The sequence below is a fragment of the Cricetulus griseus genome (genome assembly GCF_003668045.3).
Source record: "Cricetulus griseus strain 17A/GY chromosome 1 unlocalized genomic scaffold, alternate assembly CriGri-PICRH-1.0 chr1_0, whole genome shotgun sequence".
NCBI lineage: Eukaryota > Metazoa > Chordata > Mammalia > Rodentia > Cricetidae > Cricetulus > Cricetulus griseus.
The window spans coordinates 58552240-58579402 of NW_023276806.1; the positions used below are offsets into that span (position 1 = coordinate 58552240).

The 27163-nt window shown below is 40.1% G+C and overlaps 1 protein-coding gene across 1 annotated transcript; it reads right to left on the reverse strand.

The window, feature by feature from the left end:
• Positions 1-6909: 6909 nt before the first annotated feature.
• Positions 6910-27118, reverse strand: Sec22b (SEC22 homolog B, vesicle trafficking protein). Its single transcript, NM_001246746.1, is given in 5 exon segments — positions 6910-7181; positions 13322-13468; positions 15170-15330; positions 21270-21379; positions 26969-27118. Coding segments are annotated over 5 exon segments (648 nt in total). The 5' UTR covers positions 27044-27118; the 3' UTR covers positions 6910-7026.
• Between the last annotated feature and the right edge of the window lie 45 nt (positions 27119-27163).

Below are 27163 nucleotides of genomic sequence, written 5' to 3' on the forward strand. Positions count from 1 at the left end.
TGCATCTTTTCCCTCCTAATTTGCTCCATTCCTTCTCTTTTCTACTTTCTTACCTTTCCATCATTCTGTTCCAAAGAATCAATTTTGCTTGTTAACTCCCTCTTCCAAAGTGCTCAGTATATATTTGTCTTCCTGGTATTTTGTTCTGGTTTCTTTCATGTGCTTCTCCCCTGCCCCAATTCCTTACTTTGCTGTTGTTTTCTCCTTTCATTTAAATTATTTCCCTAAAAGTGTGCATAAAATTTTACAATTCAGTGTACTGACCCTGCAAACATATGCTGAGTGTGTCTCATGGGTTAGCTGCTGTACTGAGTGCCCAGAATTCAAAGGCCTGAGTAAGAACTGTCTTCTACTGTAGGGATCACACAGAGCAAATATTTAGGGACACAGACTTTTGAGTTGCAGGGCTGCATATGTTGGAGATGGGAGCCGGGTTCTGTGGGAGGATGGAACTGTAGTTCCTCCTGGGTCTGTGGGAAAGAGTGTGAGAACGTTAGAAAGGCTTTATATTGGGGGCACTGGAGCTGGGACTTAGAAAGATGACTTTAGCAGACTTAAAGGAAATAGAAAAGGACCACACATGGAGGCACGTGACTGCAAAGTACCTGGGAGGTGGAGGCAAGAGGATCGATCAGGTGTTCAAAGTCATCCTCAGCTACATAGTGAGGTGGAGGCCTTACTATGAAGTGGGCTATATGGAACCAACTCAGGGGGGAAAGGGGATAGGAAAAAGTTACACAGAAAGACTTCTGGAGCAAGGAGTTGAATGAGCCAAGACACGGGGTAAATGCTTGGTTACAAGCACCTAGACTAAAAGGTGTGGCCAAAACAAAATAACTGTTCACAGTGCAAGGAGAGAAGTCCAGAATAGCATGAGGGCCAGGGTATAGCCTGGAATGTGTGACCTTTCACTCTGTAGAAAATGGGGTTAATCCTTTTAGAAGACTCTTGGTATTATGACAGTACTGGGATAAAAGACATGCATAAGAAAGCAGTAAAGAGGCTACTGCAAGAGCCTATGTCAGTTACAAAATGCTTAAACCAAGGCAAAATGCTGGGAAAGGAAGAGATGGACAGGAAATGGTTGGAGGTTATGAAAAACAGCTGGGCTAACAGTTCAGTTAGAGGTTTGCAAACAAGGGGGCACCAGATGCTCACAACTTGATGATGTGTTTGGGTAAAGGAATTGGACACTAGGAAGCTGGTCAGGTTTATCTTCAAGGCCAATGGGGTACAAGCTTTAGATATAATTAAATTACTTATGGAACACTTATAAACAGCAAAAAGAGTCTCCAAACTTAAGTCTGAAGATAAGCAAATTTGAGAATTACCAGCGATACATGCAATAGCTGAAGCTCTCACTATAGAAAACCAAGGAAGTCTTGTGTCTTCAAGTCTTGCAGTGCTTACATTGTTTTCTCCAAAGGGGTTCCTTAAAGAGTTTATCACTGTTAACTAAAATGCTAAGGAGAGAGAGAGAGAGAGAGAGAGAGAGAGAGAGAGAGAGAGAGAGAGAGAGAGAGAGAGTTATAAAAACTAACTAAAAATAAAACCAGGTCTAAAAATAGTCAATGTAAAACAGTAAATTTCAAAGCTCTCACAGAAGCAATGCCACAGCATTGTAGCAAATAAAAACAGCATCAGAGAAATGAAAAAGGAAGTGAGGCAGACTGAAGAGAATGGACAAAGAAACATAAGAGAAAAGGGGGAGTCTTTGTTTTTTGTTTTTTTGTTTTTTTAAATTTTCACTTTGTTAACCCCCTAGTGAATCAGTTATAGAAAGCAGTGGAAAATGCTGAGACTGAATTTTAAAAAGGAACAAACAAAAGGGAAGATGCAACATATGCCAAGGGTGGAAAAAGGCAAACAATATCACAGGAACAAACTTTACAAAGAACAAAAGGATAAATGGCAGGTAACTCAAACGAAAATCTTAAACATATGTAGCTTTTGAAGTAAGCAAGCCAACAGGAACTTAACAGAAAAAATTAAACATGGAGGACTAACATATCCACATCATCCCTTAGGGCCAGTGAGCAGGACACTGAGTGAATCTGTATCTTGCAGCCCTGGACTCACACCTAAGTATTCCAATGAGCTACTTATGCAACCTTAGGCAAGCAAAAACAAAAAGACCCCCAAAAGTATAAAATAATAAAATGTCTAAAATGTTCAGGACCCAGTGATCAATAAACAGCAACTACCACAGAAGAGATTCCAGTATATGTTACTATATCAAAGTCTGAATTCTAGTTTTTCAAAGCTAAAACATGATTGTTATAGTACTTGAAATAAAAAAATTAAGAAACAGGTGAATAAATTTAATTTCACTTGTTGGTTTTACCCTGCCTGACAGTGATGAGTAATAACTAAATTGCTTTTCTCAGGGGCTAACACAATGGAGTTGCTGGTTTCTGAAGGAGGCACACTGTCTCAGTCGCTCATGTTTGTATTTTTACACCAGGATTTTTGGAATCTGGAGTTATAACTTTTGAAGTGTTTCCTTGTGTAGATGTCTGGCCTCGTATTTGTTGGGTGGATGTTCTGGTCTTTGGTTGCTATTGCCCCACTTTGGGTCCTGGCAAAATGTGGCAGCTGTGGAATCCCAGAATCCCAGCCAAGAGTAGTGGTTGTGAGGCTCCAGCTATTCTGCAGGTTGGCATGAGTCACAAAAGACTGAAGATGGGCGAGAAGCAAAGGCTGAAACGGAGCACAAGGAAGAACTAGGGGGATGCTGTGTCCACACCAAGAGTCCCAGCTCGTGAGTGACAGAATGTAAGATTCAATTTGCTTATTCTACTCAAACCAAGTCATCTCACAGGTCAGTTCGTCTGGTGGACTAATGAGCAGTTATGAAACAGTAACATTTAACAACCCCAGCTATTTGCATACTGCTGCACCACCTTAAACAACTTAGCTGTCAGGTTCAGCCACCAATATTAAGTACACAGAATCAAAAGCATTAGTTTTGGAGCCAACAGCACTCTGGATTTAGTAATGAAAATTTCTATTAAGGTTGAGAATTTAAATTGTGAGGGGTTTTACTATATCTTATTAAATCCTATGTACACAGAAATTATCTTTTCTTAATTTTCTTAAACATGTTTGTTGTGTGTATGTGTATGGGCATGTCTGCGCCATAGCACGCGTGTAGTCAGAGGACATTCCATTCTCTCTCTCTTCACCACTTGAGTTCCAGGAAGTGAACTCAGATTGTAACATTTGGTGGCAAGCATTTTTACTCATTGAGCCAACCTGCCAGCCCAGTTCATCTATTCCCTCCCTCCCTCCTTTCTTTCTTGGTTTTTCAAAATAGGGTTTCTCTGTATAGCCTTGGCTGAACTGGAAGTCACCTCTGTAGTGAGTCCGTCCGTCCCTCCCTCCCTCCCTCCCTCCCTCCCTCCCTCCTTTCTTTCTTTCTTTCTTTCTTTCTTTTCTTTCTTTCTTTCTTGTTTTTTCAAGACAGGGTTTCTCTGTGTACCCTTGGCTGGCCCTGGAACTTGCAGATTCACTTGACTCTACCTATGGGTGCTGGAAATATTTTCCTTCTTAACTTGCATTTGTAATAAAATTTCTTACAGACAAACATAAATTTTAAACTCCTTACATGGTATTGGAGTAATTAGAATTGAAAACAAAATAATATTTAATAGAACCATCTGTGAAGATATTATAGGAAAATAATTTTGTGCATACAGTCACCTTTGAAGACTGTATCTCGTCCCTAAGTTAGTTAAGACTGTAGAAATCCTCCAACTCATGGCAATTTTCAAGGGCTCTTGGTACTTAACTTTTGAGTTCTATACTCTATGCACCTGGAGTTAAAGGAAAGACCCTGAGCCACCAGTTATCCAGGACTTCATGAACAGTGGTTGGTCCTGGTTGGCCAGACAGAGATGGATGCAACACATATTCCCTGGAGTAAGGACACACACTTTTATCTGCTTTTCAAAGAGTTTTCAGGAAGCTCAAGAACCACTGTAAGACATTAAAATGGCCAGGTATGTATCAATGTGACAAGTATCTCTAAACTTTGACACCATGAGACAATTCAATAAAACAGGCGGTGAAGTTCAGTGTCACAATAACCAAGAAAGCTACTAGAGAGGGCAGTGCTGTCCTCATCCACAGTGGGTCAAGCCTGAGCCATGGTGATCGGTCCTGTGTGTTCAGCACTCTAGAATCACTATTATTTGTATTACTAAATTTCTAGTTGCTAAATTCAGAAGACATTTTTAGTCCTTCTTTTATTTGACCAATCAGAGGTACTCAAGAACAGACCCCAAGGGAGAGGAACAAAAGAGAACAATTATACTGACTCAAATGTATGCAGATGCCATGATGAACCCCATCTCTTCGTATACTTACCTGAAAATTTAAAAGAACAAAAGTAGACTCTGGAGTCAAACTGGTTCGAGTCTTGGCTCCAAAACTTTTTAGCTGTGACCTTGGACAATGTTTCACTCTTCTGTACCTCAGAGCAAGTCTCCTTGTTTGTAGAAAGGTAGAAGCACACTTATTTCAACAAGCTACTTGTATCTGAAACCTCTCACCACTCCTTTCTTGAAAACCGATTGAAATTGGTCTACTTAGTTCCCCTTTGATGGCTCCTCCCTTCTATCTCCAAACTTCCAACCTAGATAATCTTTGACATTCTAGTCAACTCAATTGTTTGAAACTACAAATCTGAGAGCATCCTGCACCACAACTATGGTAGGGTCAAGCCCTCAGCAGTTAAGCGATGCCAGTCTAGTCACGACCCTGCTTATCCTGAGCTAGGATGAACCAAATGTGTCTCACTTGGTATACATGTCTTTCACATGCCATCACCTCTATCTAGAATGCTTATTCAACTTCTCTAGAAACAAGTTAGCTGTCATTTAATGTGCCTTCGCCAATGTCATACCACTGTTATACTTTCTACTTGGGATGCCTGTCTGTGGGCATGTTTTGCCTAGTCAGATTTTCCTGCTACTACCTATTAAAATCACACACCAGAGATGGTGCTTTGTTTTTCTCTTTGTCCACTGCCTGGAACTTCACCACTTTGTTTTGTTGTTCATCACTTACCCCCATTTTTACTTCAGTGCCCACTGAGATGAGGTAGAAGGTGCCGAGAGGATATGTGTACATAATTTAACTAGGCAACAAAACTTCACACTGAAGGGAACATTCTAGAAGTGTTTATTTCATTGTTGACCATTAGGCTGCAGCATGCAACTCTCAACAATGAGCTGCCGCCCTCCATTCTTAGAGAAGCACCAAAAACTATGGTGCAACTACTTAGGTCTTCAGTCTTCCAAAGGCTTTTTATTGCCAATATCAATATTTACGGGATAAGCCTTTTAGGGAATTAAAAGCACTTATTCTCTACAAAAAGTCATTTTGTATTTCATGCACAAAATTCTAATTGGCAGATTTATGTTCCCAATAGAAGAACATTTATTCTAGTTCTGAAATGATCAGGAATACAATAAGCATCCCTACCAGCCTTCTCATAAGGAAGTGAGACTGTTGTCCTCCACCAGGAATAGGGCAGCAGTGACAATCCCTAGGGTTATAAAACTGCTTACTAAAAGTCTTTCCAAAGATGTTAAGAAATAAGAAGTTGGCTCATTTTCCAGTACAATTTAAAGAATTGTTTGCAGTATCTGCAGGAGTTATAGGTTATATTGTAGGCCCTTGTGATAATATTCAAAGGCCTATTCTTCCCACTTATAAAATTCTACCTCAGAAGGTAAAAGGTGAAATCCCCATTATCCCTGAGCAAAAAGGGGAAAGAAGTCTTTCATTGGTTAATAGAAGTCATTGTTCATGAGTTCTCTGCCTCTAGAACATTCTTGCAGAATTTACAAGAACTGAGAGAGGAATGAGGGGCTCTCTATAATGTACTTGAGTATTTGTGTGTGAGTAGCTGATCAGCAAAGATAATACATTTAACTACCTACACTGCTGAGTATGTCACTTTCTGAAATTTGGGAATATATTGACTGAATATTTATGGGAAGAAACCAAGGATTTAAGCAAATTATGATGGAAAGAAAATCAAGAATGGGGAAAAGTATACAGAACAAAGTGGGAGTAAGGGGCAGGCCAAAGCTGGAGTTCTGGGCTGGGTCTTTCTCCTCAATAAAGCAGGGCCTCTGACTACCCTCCACTACACTCACTCTATGGAGATCAAACACTCCAAAATAATAATGTGCCAAGAGAATTTAAGTCTTAAAGAGTAAATGAAGAGGCAGATGATCTCTGTGAATTCAAAGCCAGCCTGATCTACATGAGTTCCAGGACAGCTGAGGTTAGAGAAACCCTGTCTCAACAAAACAAAAAATAAAATAGAAAACAAACAAACAAACAAAAGAGTAAATGACAGAAAAACTTTAGCCTTTTAGTCAAGCAACACTATATAATTTCAAAGCATATTAATGTAACTGATTTAACCCCAAAGCAACTGTGCAATAAGCAAAATATAAAAAGGAAAATAACAAAGGCTAACTTCCTACAGTGGCCAACACACAGGATCTGTGCATCAAAGCAATTAACCTTCACATACTTCGAGTCTTACTTGAAAGTCAATCACAAATGTCACCAACCAAAGGAATGTTGATTAAAGTTAAGATTCTCCAAAAGGCCGCCTTCTTTGAAGGGAATTTCAGGATGTTGCTAGCACAGGTTGGCTACCTTAAATTTCACTGATGGCTCCATCAGAGAGACAGAATGCCCCAGTTCTGCTGTCTTTCAAATATACTGGGAGGGAAAGAACAAAACAAACAATCTACTGTTCCCTAATACATATGGCTTAGTACCCAGAGAAAGTCTCTGCCCCCAAAGAGACTTCCACATGGGTTAAGCATCCTTAAACGAGGCGCCATCTTTCCTTTTCAGGACAGGTCTTTTCTTGCAAGGTCTTTAGAGGCAGAAGTTCCACTTGGGTTCTAATACACAGCCCTGTGAGCTCAGTTTCCTGAAAACATACACCTGCCGGGTTCTAGATTCTCCCTTACCAGTGACTAGGCTCACTACATCTCACAGCCACCAAAACCGCACATACACTATCAACATGATGAAAAATACAGCTACTGCTGCAAGTTTGGCGTAAGTGGAACGCATGTTCAGGTACTTCGCATCCTGGCGGTATTTCTTAGACAGACTGGACAAATTGTTAGCCTTTGAGTCCAATGCTGAAAAGAGAAAAAAGGAAAACATTAATTAGACCCCTGAAGTATTTTACCAAAACATTAAGGCATAAAAATAACCAAAATGACTGACAGAGTAAACAGACCATGGAGTTTAAACAATGTTTAACAATAAAGTAATAACTGCATTATCAAATTCGAGTAGGTACATAAGACTGCTTTAGAGTGAGAGTTTCAGCATATGATAAACACCTGATAAGTATTAGCTGATATTTTTCTACATCTTTTTGTTTTTATTTTTTGTGTGGTGCTGAGGGCCTGGAACACATAGACACGAAGAGTCGAATGCTCAGCATTACCTGGTAATTTATTTTTATCATGTCTATGTGTGTGTGTGCATGTGCCTTGGATCCTCTGGAGCTGGCGTTACAGACAATTGTGACCCACCACGTGTGGGTATTAGGAACCACACTTGGGGCCTCTGCAAGAGCAGCAATCACTCTTAACCTATGAGCCATCTCTCTGTCCTTAATATTGTCATCTTTATGTGATAAGTGGTCTAAATCACATATAGGATAAGACTAGGATAACAAAAAAAAATTCAATTAATCAGACATTGAGAATTAAGCTATACTTCCATGGTGATTGCTAATTCTACAATTCTTCACAGAGTAAAAATTATTAGAAAATCAAAGCTATCAGACATAGTATTTCAACACACACAGAGAAGTTAAATTGTAATTAAAATACAGAGACAGGTTCTAAACAACCAAACAAACCCCATAAATATCTAGTAAGTTAAGCCTTTAGCATTTTCAACAAAGACTGCCCCCAACATCTGTAATGCTGCTGTCTTCATACATATGCTAACAATGAAAGCAAATATTCTGATTGACATAAATGAATTTCAATCCAACTGTTTTTGGAAAAGTTTTGAAAACCTGTTTCATAATCTTGGTTTGTTCTTCCTTGGCAATGCTATCTAAGTGAGGGTGATGGCGAACACCATATAACCCAGAAGTACGGAGACTGGAGACACAGGACCAATAGTTTAAGGTCAGCCCCTGCTGCTTAGTGAAAACATCTCCAGACAGACAGACAGACAGACAGACAGACAGACAGACAGAAAACAGACGATGCTTTGGGAATATTTAGTTACTTAGCAGACTGGTTTTGATTGAGAAATATGGTATTACTTAATATAAGCACAACAGTTACTACATTAGCAACAGGCCCTAAGAATAACAAAAAACCCAGCCATAAAAGAAAACATTAGGGAGAGAAATAACTGTGATAATGCTCAAACTGTCGCTCTGGCCAGTCTACCAGAAGCAATCTCAACTGGTCAGGTATCTTTTTCTCCCATTTTAACTTTTATGTTTAGCATACAAAATTATTGGATGCCATTATTACCCTTTTAGATATATGTATCATTATACATTTTATAATTCAACTTCCTCTCCCCGGCCCTCCCCAGTGAGTGCCCCTTTCTGTTTTGTCAGCCCAGGGATTCCATTAACTTCTTTCCCTTCTCCCCATCTCTTAAGATTTCTCTACTGCTCTCGTGTAGGCCTTTCCCTAGTTTGACTGACACATATGAAGGCAGACATTCAGTGTTTTGTCTTTCTGAGTCTGGTTGATTTTTACATAATGATGTCCAGCTGGACAGGGATTTGTAAATAATGTGTTTACTGCATATCCTGAGTACACAGAACAGGGCACACAGTCAGTGCTCAATAAACATCTGCCAAGACCCTTCCTCTTGAGAAGACTGCACCCACATCTTTAGTGCACACTTCCTATATTTCCCAAGGGATCTCAGGAATCTCTATCTCTCTTAAGATGCTTGTTTAAATCTCTATCAAAGCCATTTATTAAACTACAACTTTTCTAAAAACAATTACTGAATGACTTAACACTTGTTGAGAATAGGAAAGCAACAACGACAAGGTCAAATGGAATAAGCAACCATTTGTCTGCTTAAGGCAGGGTGCTTTTATGCGGCTCAGGCTGGTCTTGAACCTGTGATCTTCCTGCCAGAGTAGTAGGGCACACACTCCACTCCCAGGCTGAAATAAGTAGAATTTAAGAGAATCCCTTTGTATAAGAGCATTTTGAAACACATGGTGTATAAACACAAGATTCTGATTAGAGTCATGTGGTAATATTTACATCACAGCAGGACCATGTGATATGCTAGAGGACCATGAGAATCAAAACACCCGTGATTCTTGCCTTTGTGGAATTTGCAGTTTTGTAGGGGTGACACCTTTGAGTAAAGGAACATAGTCCAGCGCTTATTAGGCAGTAAAAAAAGGTAATTTGGATTTGTTGAAATGCACAAGATTTACTCTTCTGCCTTCCATGCGAAGCAGATGAGCTATAAAACAAGCAGCTAGAAGGAAAAGCGGAGTAGAGAAGATCAATGTTAAAAACAGAGAAGACGAGGAAAACACAGTTTAAAGATGCTATCTCCTCACTGTCCTGAAAAATGCTCTAGTCAGGTAAGTTTTCCTTCTACTTAAACGATTTCTTTCAGAAACTATTTCCTGTCTATATTTTCTACAACAAATGAGACTCAAAAGATATTCAGTTCCCTCTCTCTCTCTCTCTCTCTCTCTCTCTCTCTATATATATATATATATATATATATATATATTCTCTGAGGTAGTTTCTTATCTACCCAAGCAGGCAAATATACTTAAAGTCAGAAGTGTACATCCTTGTCAATCAGCGTATCTGTCAGTTTGGCAGCAAACAAGAGCTATTCAAGAGAACCTTACCTTGTGGATAAATGGAAATACATAAATTTGGGGTAAATTCTACTTTACCTCAGGTAGAAACTCTAGTACAATAAAAATGTACACCCTCAAAATTTGATGTTTAAGGCTGGGTGGTGGCGGCGGCGGCGCACACCTTTAATCCCAGCACTAGGGAGGCAGAGGCAAGCGGATCTCTGTGAGTTCAAGACCAGCCTGGTCTACAAGAGCTAGTTCCAGGACAGCCTCCAAAGCCACAGAGAAACCCAATCTTGAACCACCGCCCCCCAAAATTTTTTTTTGATGTTTAAGGAATATGAAGCTGTATGCTGTGGTAACTTAGGACTATTAACATAAAGCTAAATTCTTCAGTACACAACAAAGGCAAGCCCCTGCTAATATGCAGCAAAGTTAAATTAAAAAGATATTTATTATGGAATCTGTCTGCAACCATAATGATGAGAAATACAAAAGTATATGAAATGCATAGAACAATCTGTCTTCAAAGAGCTTAGGACTGGGGGTGGGGTGGGGTGGCTTGGTTTGCAAGAAACTCCCCCTCAGACATGAGGAGCTGAGTTCAGATCCCCATCTCCTACACAGAAGCCAGGTGTGGCATATGTCTGAATGCCCAGCACTAGGGAGCAGAAACAGGCAGATCCCAAGAGCTCACTGGCCAGCTGAATCACAGAGCTCCAGGCTCAGTGAGAGATCCTGACCTAACAAATAAGGTAGAGAGCAGCAGAGAACGTACCACTACATGCTTCTAGCAGAAATAGGCAGCTTGGCTGTTTTTGAGGTGGCTTTTTCTGTGCCAGTAAACATTATCTCATTTAATTTCCAACTTTTTTCCTCCATAAATTTTTAGCTCTATTTTATGTTTTGACTGGACTTTCATATGTGTACACTAATATTTTTGTTATATAGGATCAAAAGAGTCATTATACCTGTAGCTTTCAAAAATAACCTCTTAGGTATTAATATATATTAATTGAAAAACTGTGTAATGAATAAACAGTTACAATGTTCCTATTCTCTTCTGGGTATTTTTTTCTATTTACTTTTATGCACAGACATACAACTGTATGCACACACCCACACAGACATGTATAAACACTACATGCACATGAATACAAAAACACACAAGCACACACAAGTGAAGTTTACATGCATACATCCAATATTCAAATAACATTAAACACATATATTTGAATCTCATCTATCTAGCCATCTATAATTTAAAATTGTTCTAGATAATTCAATCACTATCACTGAAAATTTTCTACTTAATTTTACATACTGACTAATTGATGTTAAATGTGGGACACAGCTGTAATGCCAGCATTTAGGAAGCAGAAGCAAATGTTTCCAGATGAGTCAGGGCTACACAGTAAGCCTTTGTCTCTAGGGGCTGGAAAGATGGCTTAGTTGTTAAGAGGACCTGCTGCTCTTGCAGAGGAGATAGGTTCAGTTCCCAGCACCCACACAGTGGCTTACAACTATTTATAACTCCAGTTCCAGGGGATGTGATGCCCTCTCCTGATCTCTGTGAGAGTGCACATTTGCACACATGTGGTGTACACACATACATGCAACAAGAAAATAAAGTAAGTGAATCCAAAATTTTTTAAAAAGACCATCTTAAAAACACAAAACAAAGTAAATATATTTAAGTATTTATGGTAAGTATAGATTTATATAAAGTATACATTTAAGAGACATCAATAACAAATATATCACATAAAAGTATCTGGTATAAGCTAGGGAGAAGGCTCAATGGATAAAGCATTTGCCACACATGCAGAGAACCTGAGTTCAGATCCCCAGAATCCACTTAAAGTCAGATGCTGTAACTCTGAAGCAAGAGGACAGGAGAGGATATGAGAATTCCCAGAAATTCACAGGCTAGCTAGTTTGGCATATGCAAAGACAAGAGTCACGCTCTCGTGGTGTGGTGGGACACACACAGGGTTTCTCTGTGTTAACAGCCTTAACTGTCCTGGAACTCTCACAGAGATCCCTCTGCCTCCTGAGTGCCAGGATTAAAGGCATGAGCCGCTACTTCAAGGCTATGGCACACACTTTTAATCCCAGAACTTGGGAGGTAAAGGCAGGTGAATTTCTGTGAGTTCAAGGCCAGGTTGATCTACATAGCGAGTTCCAGGCCAGTCAAGCTACATAGTAAAATACTGCCTGAATTGAAACAAACGAAAAAGGACCAGGGCCAGGTGGTGGTGGCATATGCCTTTAATCCCAGCATTCAGGAGGCGGATCTCTGTGAGTCTGAAGCCAGCCTGGTCTCCAGAGCAAGTCCAGGACAGCTAACGCAACAGAGAACACCCCCAAGAGAGTCTAAATAACGTAGAAGGCAGGAGACAAGGATCACTACCTGAGGTTACCCTCTGACTTCCATATATATCCATAGCAAGTATGTGTACATAATCATATACACATACATAATAAAACACACACACGTTAAAAAATGTCTTAGGAGATAGCTCAGACAGTGAAGTGTTTGCCATGCAAGCATGAGGACCTGGGTTTGAGCTCCCAGAACTGACACAACAAAGTCAGTAAAGGTGGCACATGTGTGTAATTTTAGCAATGGCATCAGAAAGGTGGATCCCTGGGTCAGCCCATCTTACATAATTGGAAAACCAATTATAAATGGGAAAACAGGCCAGGGACAGACTGTCTCAGAAAACCGAGGTTAATGGTACCTGAGGAACAACACTCAAAGCTGACCTTTCTTCCATACTCATACGCACACATAAAAGTAAGTAAATACAATTAAATATACATAGCATACTAGTATATGCTACAGATTGTGTAAGGAAGTATTTTAAGAGTTCAAGGTTGGAGACCTTGAGCTACAAGGACTAGGGCAGGTGTCTTCAAGCACTAGGGGTAAAAAAAAAAAAAAAAGATCACCAAGGAAACGGACTTGGCTGAGACATAGCACCTGTGAACTTGGGAGAATGACACATATTTTTGCATTCTCCTCATTTTCTATATATAGAGCACAAGAGACACTTAGTGACTGACTGAAGGAAGGAAGCAGAGAGCAGACTACATCTTTTTCATAGTCTTAGAAGAGGAATGTCTTGATGAAAATGGCATTTCATACCCCTGACCCGGCAGCAGTAATGTGTCCCAAGGAGACATCAAGAACCTAACACATTCTTGGCTACAAACCTGTACAAATATTTCCTTAACTTGAACAAATGTTTCTGTATTCAATTTACTTCGTTTTGTAAATTCTTAGAAACAATAACTGCTTCTGTGAGTCCTTTACACTGATTTAGTGCATAGAACTAATCATGCAAGGTAAAATCCCCACCACAGTGGAAGCTTTGCTGTGTAATCAATTCCCAAGAGCCCCAGCTAGACTACGACAAGCTGTTCTCCAACTTTGCTTTCAGATACCTGAGAGTGCTTCCCCCCGCTGTAAGACTTCTTCAATATTGGCCACCATGATCCTCTGCACATCTTGCAATTCAGTGTTGATGGAGCCTAGATTTCTCCGAGCACGACTATCAATGTAGAGTTTCTTGGTTTTCTGAATGAAGGTATCTAGAATGATGATAAGTAACCATTAATGATTTTCCTGTGCATCAATCCACTGAAAGAGGTAACTAGAACTTGAGTTTATTCCAAGATTGGCCACTGTCCACTATCTTGAGTTTATTCTTACATCTGCCATCTGTCTGCTGTTGGCTTTGACCTCTTTGTAAAATGTTAAGATTTTACACCTCTGGGACACCTCTGAGTTTGAGGCATTTACTTCCAGAATCTATGGAGATATTAAGACCCATTCAAGTGAACCATTCCAGTAAAACATCCCCTGAAATAACGCTGGAACACTTTCTCATCACAGCCGACAAGCGCAAAAGAGTGACATCAGCAGTTCACTTTCCACATTCACCCTGTGCTTCCACTTCAAATCAAACGTGACACAAAGCTTCCAAAATCACCAATACAGAAGTGCAGTCGCATCCATCTGTAACCTGTTCTGTATTTCTCAAAACTGTGGGATGACCTATTAGAAATATGTTCAACTCTTGCCAAAACGAAGTACCGCTGTGTGTGCTGATACCTGACTTGGCTTTCAATTCCTGCTCCATTCTCCTGCACTTTGGGATGTGACCTGTGTACATTGTCATACATCAGGTTCCGGCTATGAAGGAACTCCAACGGGAGGGAGCAGGCAGTGCTGTCAGGTAGCCACTCCCACTTTCCTGAGGACTCACTGGACTAGCCGTATTCCTCCACTAAAAGCTTCTGTTCCTTCAAGTTGGTCGTCCCCCTAAACGTTCTCCTTTTCAGTTCAGAAGCTGCTCCTTCCCTTGGCATCCTCAGCCTGAGGATGGGAAAACTACTGCTCATGGTCCCAAGTCACTATACCTGGTCTTACCTTACAGTCCGTTCCTATCTTTATTCACCTGAAACTTATTTGGGAAGCCATCTATTTCCTTTGTGACCTTGTTACACTTGTCTTATTATTCCCTTGGATTTACTAAACTTATTAGCCAGAAAAATATCATTTAAAATTATGTGTTATATAAATTAGCATTAGGTCATTTTTATTCTGTATTACTAAAAGCAAGATGATACACCTGTCTAACAAACTTGAAAACTTTAGAAATTCTAAAGTGTAAGTATTTCTCTTTTGACCAATATTTCAGCAGTGCATTCTGATTCTATCTGTTCTAGCTCCTGATGCTTACTGTGCACAGGCCATTTCCCTTGATCCACTGACAGCACAATCTTTTACAGGTCTGACTGGTGCTGAGCCTTCCCATAATTCTTGTGCGAATACAGACACTCACACTTGCCACTTCTGATTGTAGCAAACAGGGTTTTTAAATACCATATATTTTCTAATTGGAGAATTAGAGGTTCTTATTCTACCGGGGGGGGGGGCAATCGTTTTTCCTGATTTCCAAATTCTGATTTCCATAAAATTAGTCTTATTGTGTGAGTCTATAGATTGGAGAAAAGAACTCAGTTATGACAAGGCAGTCAAGTATACTGTCATGTACAATTTGGTGCACAAACCAGACTACAAAAAGGCACATGGGAAAAAGGACAAAAGACTAGAGAAATTTACTGACAAGAAGGAAGCCTTCCTTCAAAAAGATAAAAGGTAAATTTGGAGAAGGGACAGAATCAAACTCTTCCAGGAGGAAACATGTTCATATTATATAACCAATGTATCACAAAGTTTCTCCACCATATTTACTCTCTTAATAGAGAAATGCGGTCTAGTCTTACCAAACTCAATGAAGGAATAGGGCCTAGACACAGTAGGCACCTTCTTCCCATGCTGTTCATCAAATTCCGAGTGCAGGTCTTCCAGGTAGGCAAAGGCCAACTTCTTAGGGAAGGCAGCTTCACACAAGACTAAGTAACACACCCCCTGCTCAATAATGTAGCTGGAGGGAAAAGCAAGACACAGTTACTTATGAAGGACTCATACTTCATGTTGAGGCTAACTTTTAAGACTGTATCAACTTTTGAAAACATCAGTAAAAAGGTTTCACTTCAGATCACAAACTGTTAGAACCAAAAAACCAACTACCTTCCCACTACTAAACATATATATCCAAAAGAACAGAGCTGGCAAGGGTGGCTCAGCACTTAAGAACACTTGCTCTTGAAGAGGATGAGTTCAATACCAGCAGCCACAGGGTAGCTCACAACCATCCGTAACTGCAGTTCCAGAGGATTTGAATGCTTCTTCTGACCTCTGTGAGCACCAGGCATGCATAGGATACACACACATGCGCGAATGCGCACATGTACACACACACACACACACACACACACACACACACACACACACATAAAAGTAAATAGAAAAATACCCAGAAGAGAGTAGACACATTGTAACTGATTACTCATTACACAATTTTTCGATTTATATGAATACCTAAGAGATTATTTTGAAAGCATGATGACTCTATCCTTTGATCCTGTATGACAAAAATATTAATGCACACATATGAAAGTCCTTCCAGTTATAACATAAAATAGAACTAAAATTGTATGGAGAAAAAAAGTTGGAAGTTAAATGAGATAATGTTTACTGGCACAGAAAAAAGCCACCTCAAAAACAGTCAAGCTGCCTGCCTATTTCTGCCTAGAAGAATGTTGTGGAATATTATTTTAACTAGGCAAAGACATATTACAAGTATTTCTGCTGACTATGTTAACCATGTAAAGATGTTTTACATTTGTTTACACTGCATGTGTTTAATTATGAAAAGATGTGTTGCTGTTTCACCTTGCCTGCCTAAGACACCTGATTGGTCTAATAAAAACGCAGAATGGCCAATAGCTAGGCAGGAGAGGGGGTAGGGCAGAGAGAATAAGTAGGAAGAGAATGAGAGAAGGAGGAGGAAACACTTAGGCCAGCCAGCAGACACAGAATAGGACATATAGAAAAAAAAAAAAAAAAGGTAAAAAGCCCCAAGATGGAAGGTAAAGAGAAATAGGTTAAGTTAAAAGAGCTAGCCAGAAATGAGCCTAAGCTAGGCCAAGCATTCAAAACTAACAAGTCTCCCAGTCATGATTTGGGAGCTGGTTGAAGGCCCAAAAGAAAAAGCCAGGTACAGAAGAACTCTAATCAATTGGAGAATCATTCAACAATGGAACTGACTCCTTTTTGTGACAGTGAGCTCTCTGGCATTCTGGGAAGGGGCTTTATGATTATGAAATATTCTTGGAGGAAAAGTTAAGCTACCAAGAGCTTTTCAAACCTTTTAGTCACAGTACTCTTTATTCCAACAGAACATATGCTAATAGGGCTTACATGAGCAGTGGACAAAGTCAGAGGTTCTTTGGTTTAGGTGGTTTAAAAGCACAAAGTCTGACATAAATTTGCATCCCTGCCTTCTGTTCCCGACTCCTGAGGCACCCTAGAATCCTTCAAAGGAACATCTACAGACTTACTCTCTCAGGCACAGAGTGATGTTTAACAACACTGACTTCCTCGACTTTAACCTGCAGTCATTTATAATACTGGTTTCATTCCCAGAGAAGTAAACAGGACTTACTGCCCTACTTCAAAGCCTCAGGAACACACAATACCAGTAAAATAAAGTCATACTCTGGTAGTGTTGATGGCCTTTCAGATGAAACCGTAAGTCACACTTTATCATAGTCAAATGGCACGGTGTCTCTAACAAACTAGACACCACACACCGTCTAAACTATTCTTTCTCACTGTGGTGCTTTTACACACCTGGAAAAATCCTGTTCCTTCTCATATGTTCAAGCCTCTATAATTTCTTTTTTCTGTGAAATTTTAATATCCCCTTTCCTTCCAGTCCCTTTCTTCAAACACCCAAGTAGGAATTTACTGCTTTCTTCCAAGACCTTCATTTACATTTCTTGTTCTAAAGCCAGGCTCCTTAACTGGTGAATTGTGACCCTAAATGGCACAGTGTAGCAGAATGTGGAACTGTGGAAAATCTGCCAACACCACAATGTTTCTGAATGAGCAAAACCAAAATGGAAAACGGAACATGTATGATATTTCTATCAGGGTTTTACAACAATGAATGGTGTGCACTTACTGCAGCCTTGGTTGTCAACACTCGTGCAGTTTGCCCTGCACAGGATGTCAAGACACATGCCAACAAATGCCCGGAACACCTGAGCTCAGACCTGAGACTGCTCTATGTCATGAATTAAGTGTTCCTACATGGTACATCTCTAATTTTCTGCTCTTATAGAAAAGATGATGATTTGATAATAGAAAACAAACACTTTTCCTATCATTATTCCTCACTATGTAACTACTAAAATAATATATATTTTACTATTAGCCATGTTTGATTTTAAAATCTGCTGTTTGAGTTGCTGACTTGAGTTGCATTAGAAAAACAAAATCATTAAATGAATTTTGGCTTGAAATCTGGACAGAATTTCCACCAGTTTCTGAAATGGCCTTAACCATACATCTGCCATTTTGCACTACATACTTATGCAAAGCAGTGTCCTCAGCACTGAAGATTATAAAATTAAAATGAAGATAAACTGAAAAACACTGATGATGCTCTATACCCTGAGAATCTAACATTCAGTCAAGATTCAATCCTTTATGTAAAAATAAAACACATTCATTCATCTCATGAGCATGTAAATTTGCTTATATTTTCAATAAGTATCAAATTACTTGTACACCAAAGAATGACTTAAAATAAATCTTGAATAATTTATGACCAGTAAACATTTAATTTGTGTACCTCCTTTCTGTACCTATGTTCTCAGAGTCATGTAAAAATGTCATGGACAGAAGAGTGAATGGGAAAGTTTAACAAGCTGTAGTGAGAGATCTACCAGACACACCTGTGGCACTGACCTTTGGGCGTGGTCACAGGTGCTTATCAGAGTGAGAGCATGTGGGATTTGGTCTGGGGTACAGGACAGGCTTGCCCTCTATGGGTTCAGTGCGGTCACGGAGAGCAGCTGAGTGTTGATCCTCGGAGCTGGAACTTGGGGGTCATCGGTTTCTCCTGTAAGTGACTTCTCCCCGAATAAAATTAACCTATTTATCCTAGTCCTGTGTATCTTAATTTGTACAACCACAATGAGCTCTGCTCTACAGCACTGTACTGGTTTGAATGTGACTCTGTTAGGAAGAGCACTGGCTCATTAGGAAGTGTGAGCATTCATGAAGACAGCACGGCTCTGGCAAAAAGGAAATCTTTATAAGCTCTTCAGCAGAAAAAACCCAAGATTGTTAAAGTCCTATGGGAATCAGAGGAAAATTTCTTTGCAGGTCCAAAAGATCTGTCTTAGGTTGTTCATTCTCTCTTCCACGTGGAGCTACAGGGTCATCCTACCATTCTGCAGGGGATTACATCCAGGGTACCCAGACTTACTAAAATTGGAAAATGCCTGAGTTCCTTATATAAGGTGAAACAATATTTGCACAAAATCCATGTGTATCTTTTTGTATGCATCAAATCATCTTAAATACCCATTAGAGTATAAATGCCTTGTCAATAGCTGTTTAGGGAATAATGATAAGAAGAAGAAAAAAAAAATGCCACAAAACCCACATCTGTTTAGAACAGATATAAGTTTTTAAAAATATTTTCAATGCATAGTCCTTTGCTATGGACATGGCTTCCACACAGACAGAACCTGTGGACTTGGGAAGATAACTGTATCGTGTAATTAAATGGATACATATGCATTATTTTGGCTAAGTTGCTTAGACTGGTCTCAACTCAGGGGCTCACATAGCCTAAGCCTCCAGACTAGCCCAAACTGCAGGTGCATGCTACCTCATGGCCAAATGGCTATAGTTTTTTTGGTGTCTAAATGAAAGTATCTTTTAAAATGCCCTAAATACTATGTAATTGCTTTACAAAATGTGTGGCTACCATTTTCTTTTAAAGCATACTTGATTTTGAAAGGCTAAAGTACATCTGTTTGCATTGCTTGTTTATTAGTTGTTTGGTTTTCAGTTAAACCAAGCAGTTCCTCCTTGTCCTAATAGACCTTTCCACCTGAACTGCTGTCATTAGTCAACCCTTTTTTTATTTGCTGTGATCTTCTATAACATCTTTCCCTTTCAACCCTTTCTGTTTTTTATAGACTCAACCTGGCATGTATTATTTAACACCAGTTATCTGTAGATAATTAAAAATCCAATAAAGTTCCTGTGATGGTTAATACTGTCAACTTGGCAGGATGTGCCTAGGAGAATCCCTGGGCACATCTTTGAGGGAGTTTCTACACTGAGTTAACCAAGATGGAAGATAAGTGCAAACATCAGTGTTCTAGGGGCTGACATCAGGACTGAAGAAGGACGGAGCGGAGCAAGATGAACAGCAGCATCCCTCTCTGCCTCCCGACTACAGACACATAAGGAGCAGCTACCTCAAGCCCTCCCCACTGTGACTTTCCCGCTGTCATGGACTGCACTCTCGAGGAGACAGAAATAAGCCCTTCCTCCCTTAATTTGCTTCTGACAGGTTCTCTGGTGCAGCACTGAGAAAGTAACACAGTTCCTCCCATCCATCTCTTAGTTTTGTGCATGTCCTTACCCATGGAGCAGCTGGGGATATTACTCAGTGGTAGGGTACTTGCATAGCATGCAGGAGGGCACTGGGGTCCATCCCCAGTAATAAAAACCAAACAGAAACCCATCACTTACTTCCTGGAACTCGCTCTTGTAGACTAGGATGGTCTCAAACTCACAGAGATCCACATGCCTCTTCCTCCCGAGTGCTGGGATTAAAGGCGTGCGCCACCACCACCCGGCTAACTTTGACACTTTTAAATTCTCTTATACTTTTAAAACATTTGTTATCTATTCTCTATGTACCAAGGAAGATGCTAAATATGTACTCATCTCCTTAAAGTCCTTGTAGAGAAATCCTTTGAAGAGAAAGCCAGGGCGTGGAGATGTTTTGCGAATTGGTAGGTACCACTGTTAGTGAACCTTTGAGCAGGAGTCCTACCTATGTGTGTCTGGCTCCAAGATGTTCCTAAGCAAGAAGTTACCTATTATTGCACGATAGGTATAGTATAGAATCTGCTGGACACAGATTAACAAGTTAAATTACTGTAAGCATGTTAACTTAAAAAAAAAAAATCAAGATTGCAGTTTTCTAGAAAGAGAGCCAGAAAAAGTGCTTCCATAAAGAGACCACATTTTTAAAGCTATCTTTACGTTTAAGAAACTGTTACTATTCTGGGCTAGGGAGATGGCTTAGTCAGTAAACTACATGCCTTGCAAGCTTGAAAGCCCCAAGTTTGATCCCTAGAACACATGTTTTGTGTATTTTTTAGTGCCAGGTGTGGTGACACTCATTTATAATTCCAGCTCTGGAGAAGGAGATATGCAGATCCCTGGGGCTCACTGGCCAGCTAGCTTAGCTTACTTGAGAGTTCCAGGACAATGAGAGAGATTGTGGAGAAAAGAAAACAAGAGAGAGGTGGATAGAACCTGAGGACTGTCACCCAAGATTGTCCTCTGGCACTGGAGCATGCATACTGGTGCACACACATACACACGCTTGCAAAAAGCATCATATTAAATATTTAAAAAACTATGCGTATATGCATTTATTTTTAAATGCACATTTAAAAATAGAGTATATGGGAGGAAGTATGTGTGTGAGTTGAGGTAACCTTGAAAGGTACAAGAGGGCATCAGATGCCCAGGAGCTAGAATTACAGGTGGCTGTGAGCCACATGATATGGGTGCTGGGAACTGAACTCAGGTCCTCTAGAAGAACGGTAAGTGCTCTTAATCACTGTGCCATCTTTCCAGCCCCTACTGTTATATTCTTATAAGGTGTCACATCACCTTATACTTAAATGATCACAAGGAAGTCAGAGCTATACTCACTGAAAAGTCATGGCTCCTGCTTCCAAGGTACATCTGGTAGGGGACTGTTCATTCAGTTTTCGAAAGAGTTGTTTAGCCTGACTCTGATACTGCTGAAGGTCTCGGCCTGACTGAAAGAAGAAAACTTCATTGGAGAATTTAGCACAAACACGAAAAGTTGTATCAGTTAGAAGCATCATGCCATCATAAGAATATTATGGAAATAAGGTCCTTTATTTAGCCATTAATAAGATTCATTTCAATAAAGAAAACGCTTTACTTTTAGAACAAATAAGAAAACCTAACTCCTAGTTTTCCCAAGACCCCAGCATTTAATTGCTAAGAAACAAAAGTGTGTGTATCAACCACAAGTAAGGCATTCAGTGTTCATTTCACTATTAGCTCACCACCCTCCTCCTTACCCATTCCCCCCACAGTTACTGGCATGAAACTGTACATCCTGTGACACACCCTGGAGAAAGTTCTCAGAACCAAAGACTGTGAATCTCATTTTTTATGCTGGAGTCAACAAAATCTCACAAAAGTGGAAGAGCATTTAAGTAAAACCATCTGCTGCCCCAGACTGAAAACCCCATCAACACTACCACTGCAACTAGGCAAAAAGGCCAGCTCTCCTTTATTACGTGAATCTATTTGATTCTCCAGTTTAGGTAGCAACTCAAATGGTATAGTTAGTATTTCTCTGAACAACTTCTTTAAAAGAAAGGGAGCGGGTACACGGTAGTCACATCATTTTGAAAGGATAAACTCATACCTTACTAATCTACTAGAGTCAAAGGAGAAAAGTAGTCCATGAAGAGTGAGAAGCAAATATACACTGTTAATTCACCCTCTTCCTGGGGAGGAGGACTTTCTGCTAGCTATGGTCTGAAGGTCTCTACTGTCCAGTTCTGAAAATTTCACCACCAAGCTGATGGTAAGAAAGTGGAGCCTTTGGGAGATGTTCAGTTATGATGACAGAGCGCTAATGGTTGAGGGTGACGCCCCTGTAAGAAACCCCAGAAAGCTAATTTGGCCTCTGTAGCACATGAAGACCCACACAGAGGTCTATCTATAAACTAGAAGCAGACACCACATCTGGAGCCTTGTCTTCTTGGCCTTCTCAGACCTAGAGAAGTATCTTTTGTTGTTTATAAGCCATCCAGTTTATACACACAAAGCCCTAATTTTCCCAATTTTTTTGGGGGGGGAGGGAGATAATTTGTTTTGTATTGAAAAATAGACTAGCCTTCTTTTGGCAGGTATCTCATAATGCTGAAATAAAAGTGGTTATATTAGTTCCCACAGTCTGGCAGCACACCACTTAGCAAATAGCAGAAACAAGCAGGCAGTTATAACATGGCAGGTCTGGAAAGGTACAAGTACAGAAAGGTGGGGATCTAGAATTTCAATATGGCTGAGGTAATGAATAAGCATAAGATAAGCCAGGAGAGTCAGGCAGAGTTCACTCAATGAACTAACTGTGGATTCATCTTCTTTAGTATTGCTGTTATGGTAATGATCTGATACAATGCTATTTGTTTAAGAAATGCTTCTGTATCAATATATGTATGTATATAGATAGTATATCAATTTAAACATTAAACAGTACCTTATAATAAGCATATTTAGCAGGATGCATGCATGCATGCATCCACCCATGACTCGTCAAGCAGAACATGTTAGTAAATATTGTCATGTTTTCAGTCAGTAAGAACTAGTGCATAACATCCTATTTTCATATGTGAATGGTATTTGCCAATCTGTTTGCTTCAACATGACATTATGTGGCATGAAGAGATCTGAACCCACAACAGCACTTGTAAGGGATCCAACTAATGTTGGGACTGTCACTAAAGTGACAATGAAGAGTACGTCTATGATTTCAACTTTGGCTTCACATTGGCATTACCTAGTGATCACTACAATTTGCAAAAAACAAAGCAATGTCATGCACCGTGGGCAAATCTACATAGAGATTACAGTATGACAACCAACACTAATGCTGGTCAGTTAGCATTATTATTCCTAAGAACAAAATCATTTTGGCTAAATAATATTTTTTCTGACATATTCACACAATAGACTACTAGGCAACCATTAAAATATTTAATGATGAGACAATATCCAGCAGGTACAACTATTAAGTGGAAAAATGAAGTCAATCTTACAGTATAACTCTTTATTTAATTTTACATACACACAAAGGAAGGGGAAGGAGGAGAGGGAGGGGAAATATGAGAATATTTGAGTATAGACTACAGGAAATAAACATCATTAGCACCTTGGATCTTTTGGTTATATAAGTCACTAAACTTTCTCAATAAGCATGGATTAATTCTATAGTATAAAAATTATTCATCGCCATCTTTGTACAAAGAATGCTATGTGTAATTCTGGTTTGTAAATTTAAAGACAGGCTAGAATTTGGAAAAATGCTTCAGAAATAAAGTTAACACTCACTTTTCGTCAGAGACTATTCTGAACATTATACATAATTTAACTAATTAAATCATCATAATTACTCTAGGAGGTGATTTGAATTACTATTCCAATATTATACTCTAGAAACCAAGTTTGGGCAAGGACTCTACGGGGCTAGAAAGAGAAGGTCTAGGATTTGTCCTAGATAATCTGACCATACAAACCCTGTTTCAAGCATTATGACAGATCCACCTTCTAGACAATGTCTTGTCAACCATAAAACTCACAGGAAAAGCTCAAGGAACTATGTGGTATTTGATCGAGACCCCACAAAAACAACAAAACCACTGCTTTACAGACAGATGTAGCTTGTTTTCAATTTCAAAGTCACAAAGGTCTCACAGTCAGTTAGCTCAGCTAAAAATACCTAGATGCCCTGATTGTGCTTTCTATTTCATGTAGAAGAAATCAAACCTCTGTCTGCCCTGTAAGATACGTTATTAACCCAATAATGAAGAGAATGAAAACAGCTCGCTTTGCCAGGAGGCAAACCTGAGGTCATCCACTGGTCGTCATCTAGTACACTTAGGATTGACTCTGTATTACAAAAGGTACAAGACAGTGATTTGCCTCAGAACCTCAGTACTTTTCCCATCTCACCTAGATCTGGTAGACAACCAAGTATCATCCTTTAGCTTTCTAACAGTATTTCAGATTTGGTTTTATTTTATAAATGAATATATCAGGTATACTTATAAAGCATGGGTGATCCCTAAACTGCTCTGTAACAGCCAAGTGCCACCCCATCATGGAGATCATGGATGATGACCTCATCCTTTTCATTATCTCCCACTTCCCACATACCTTAGCACTGCCAAAGATCACTGCATTCTGTAAGAACGTTTAGCTAAGGCCTTATCATTTAGAGATCCTTGATAAACTTAGCTGGTCAAAGGCCAGCCAGTTCAACCAAGAACCAGCCATTTTCCTCTGTAGGCAACCATAGTAACTGCCACTAAATAAGGGAAGTTTTACAGCAGGTTACTTGTTTTACTGGAGCTCTATCATCTACCTGGTTAGTTCTAACACCTTTCCCAAAGCTGAACTGCCCTTCCAGAATTAGTGAAAAATTAAAGCAAATACAGTAATTTTGAGGTAGAACAGAAAGCTATATAAAAGAAAATGCAAACATCCTAAAAAGAAAAACATGTCCTTAAAGAGAAAGAGAGAGAAAGGAAGGGAGGGAAGGAGGGAGAGAGGGAGGGGGGAGGGAGGGAGGAAGGGAGGGAGGGAGGGAGGGAGGGAGGGAGGGGGGAGGGAGGGAGGGAAAAGAAGAGAAAAGGAATAGGATTATCAGTGAGTCTGGGTGAAGAAAAGTTCACCTCTACCTGCCCTAAGCCTAACTTTCTAGTTAAGCACATACTCAACATTGTATAAACTGCCCTGTCTATAGTATATGTGCTACTCTCCACCGCATTATCTGAATAGCCAGTCATCTTAACAGCATACATAGGGACTGGCACCTAGTAAATACCTAAAAATAACCTAGTGAGTATCAGTACAAATAATTAAAGCTACACGAGTTACTTCGGCTTGGACACTTAGAGGACTTAACATAAAACTATTTGATCAAGATAATCTACGTCTTAAAAGTTATTTCTGAGTTGGGTGTGATGGTATGTTCTTGTAATTCTAGCACTCAAAAGGCTAAAGCAGAGGGATCAATTCAAGATAAGCTCCAGCTATGCAGAATATGTCCCAATTAAAAAAAAAAGTTACTTCTATGTTAATAAGAAGGGAATGCATGGTTGAAAAGTCTCACACAAGGCAATACAGAATAGTGGTTAGGAACAAAGGTTCTGGTCTAGAGCCAAACTGATACTGATGAAAAAAACAGCAATTACCATAGTCAGCAATTCTCAGCCAGGACTGATTTTGTCCCCAAAGGACAAAGTTGTTCAAGTTGTTAGAACAAAAGGACAGAGATTGTGCTACTGCCATCGGGAAGTAGAGGCCAAGGATATTAGGAGGCTTCCTACAAGGCACAGGACAGTCTCTCAGAACAGAGAATCACCCAGCCCCAAATGTGAACAGTGCCAGGGAAAAACAGACCCATCCCCCAACTTGTTAGCTGTGTGACTTTAAGCAAGTGGCCTATTCCCTGTAAGCCTCACTGCTTCCCTCTGTACGAAGGGTGATAAGAGCAGGAACTCTAACACGGATGGTATGATGACTGAGGAAATACTGCACTTGGCAGGCTCGGGACAGTGCTGCCTCTACCAGGCACTCTGTAATGTTCTGTATACCACTATAATGGTAAAAAATGAGTCCAAGACTGATGCCCTTTACAGACATTAAAAACTTAGAAAGAGTATTATTTAGAATCAAAATTACTGAAGAAATGCTGGGATCAAAACGACAAAAACACTTCTGAGGATAATTTCTTGCCAATGAGACAAAGCAACCCGTTTTGGCAGAGCAATAACAAATAAATACTAAGCTTAAAAATTCAGAATCAATCAAGGGACTTTTCATTAAATTATCAAAGCAGACACTAGGGGCCCACTAATAATAAATAGCATTTCACATCCACTGTGGTCCCCCTCCTCCATTAGAATTCAATGTAACTGGCCAGATTTTGTCCCTCTTTACCCCACTGCTACCCCTTGGGGGGGATATTTCTCAAAGAACGTGTCTTCTCCAAAAATGCCCTCCCCCCATCTCCTTTGTTCAGATCACATTCTTGGGCTCATTTGAACAATATACTTTATTAGAGCAGGTGAAAATCAGGCATAACTGTGAAAGTAGGCACTGTACTGAACTTTGACAACTTTATAAGTGGCAAGATTACCTCATCCTCTTTCAAAAGATGTCATCAGGCTAGGTCAAGGATCAGGTGCTACAGGAAAACGAAGTGAAGAAATGAGGGGTTGATCTTCCCCGAGATGTATCAGTCAACAGTCTTAAGAGCAGCAGAAAGCGAAAGTCCTGAATTTTAAGGAAGTCCCTAAAATCTCATCTCCAACTGGGTGGGTGATCACAATTAGCCAAAGATACCCTTTCTCCGGAGGATAGCTAAAGAGAAGTAGGTAACACTAAACTCTAACTCCTTCGACGAAGGTTTCTTCTCGCAGGTAGTCTCTCCATCAGCAAACGGTAAAAGAGCTACGGGGGAGGAGGAGGAGGGAGTGCCTGCGAGGTCGCCAGGGTCTCGTTTGTCCAAGGAAGGAATCCATGGCTGGGAGCAGGGAGAGCTTGCAGAGACTGCAGGGCTCGGGGCTCCGGCTGCAGCTTACCTGTTCGTCCTCCTGCATCGAAGCGGCCAGCGGAAGCCCGTCGGCCACGCGGGCAATCATTGTCAGCAGCACCATCTTCCCAGGTTATGGAGACTCGGACGCCTCGGTCACTGTCCTCTCTTCTCTCGCGGTGGCCAGTTACACCTCCCGCTCAGATCCCCAACAGCTAGCCGCTGGCGTCTCCACTTCCCGCTG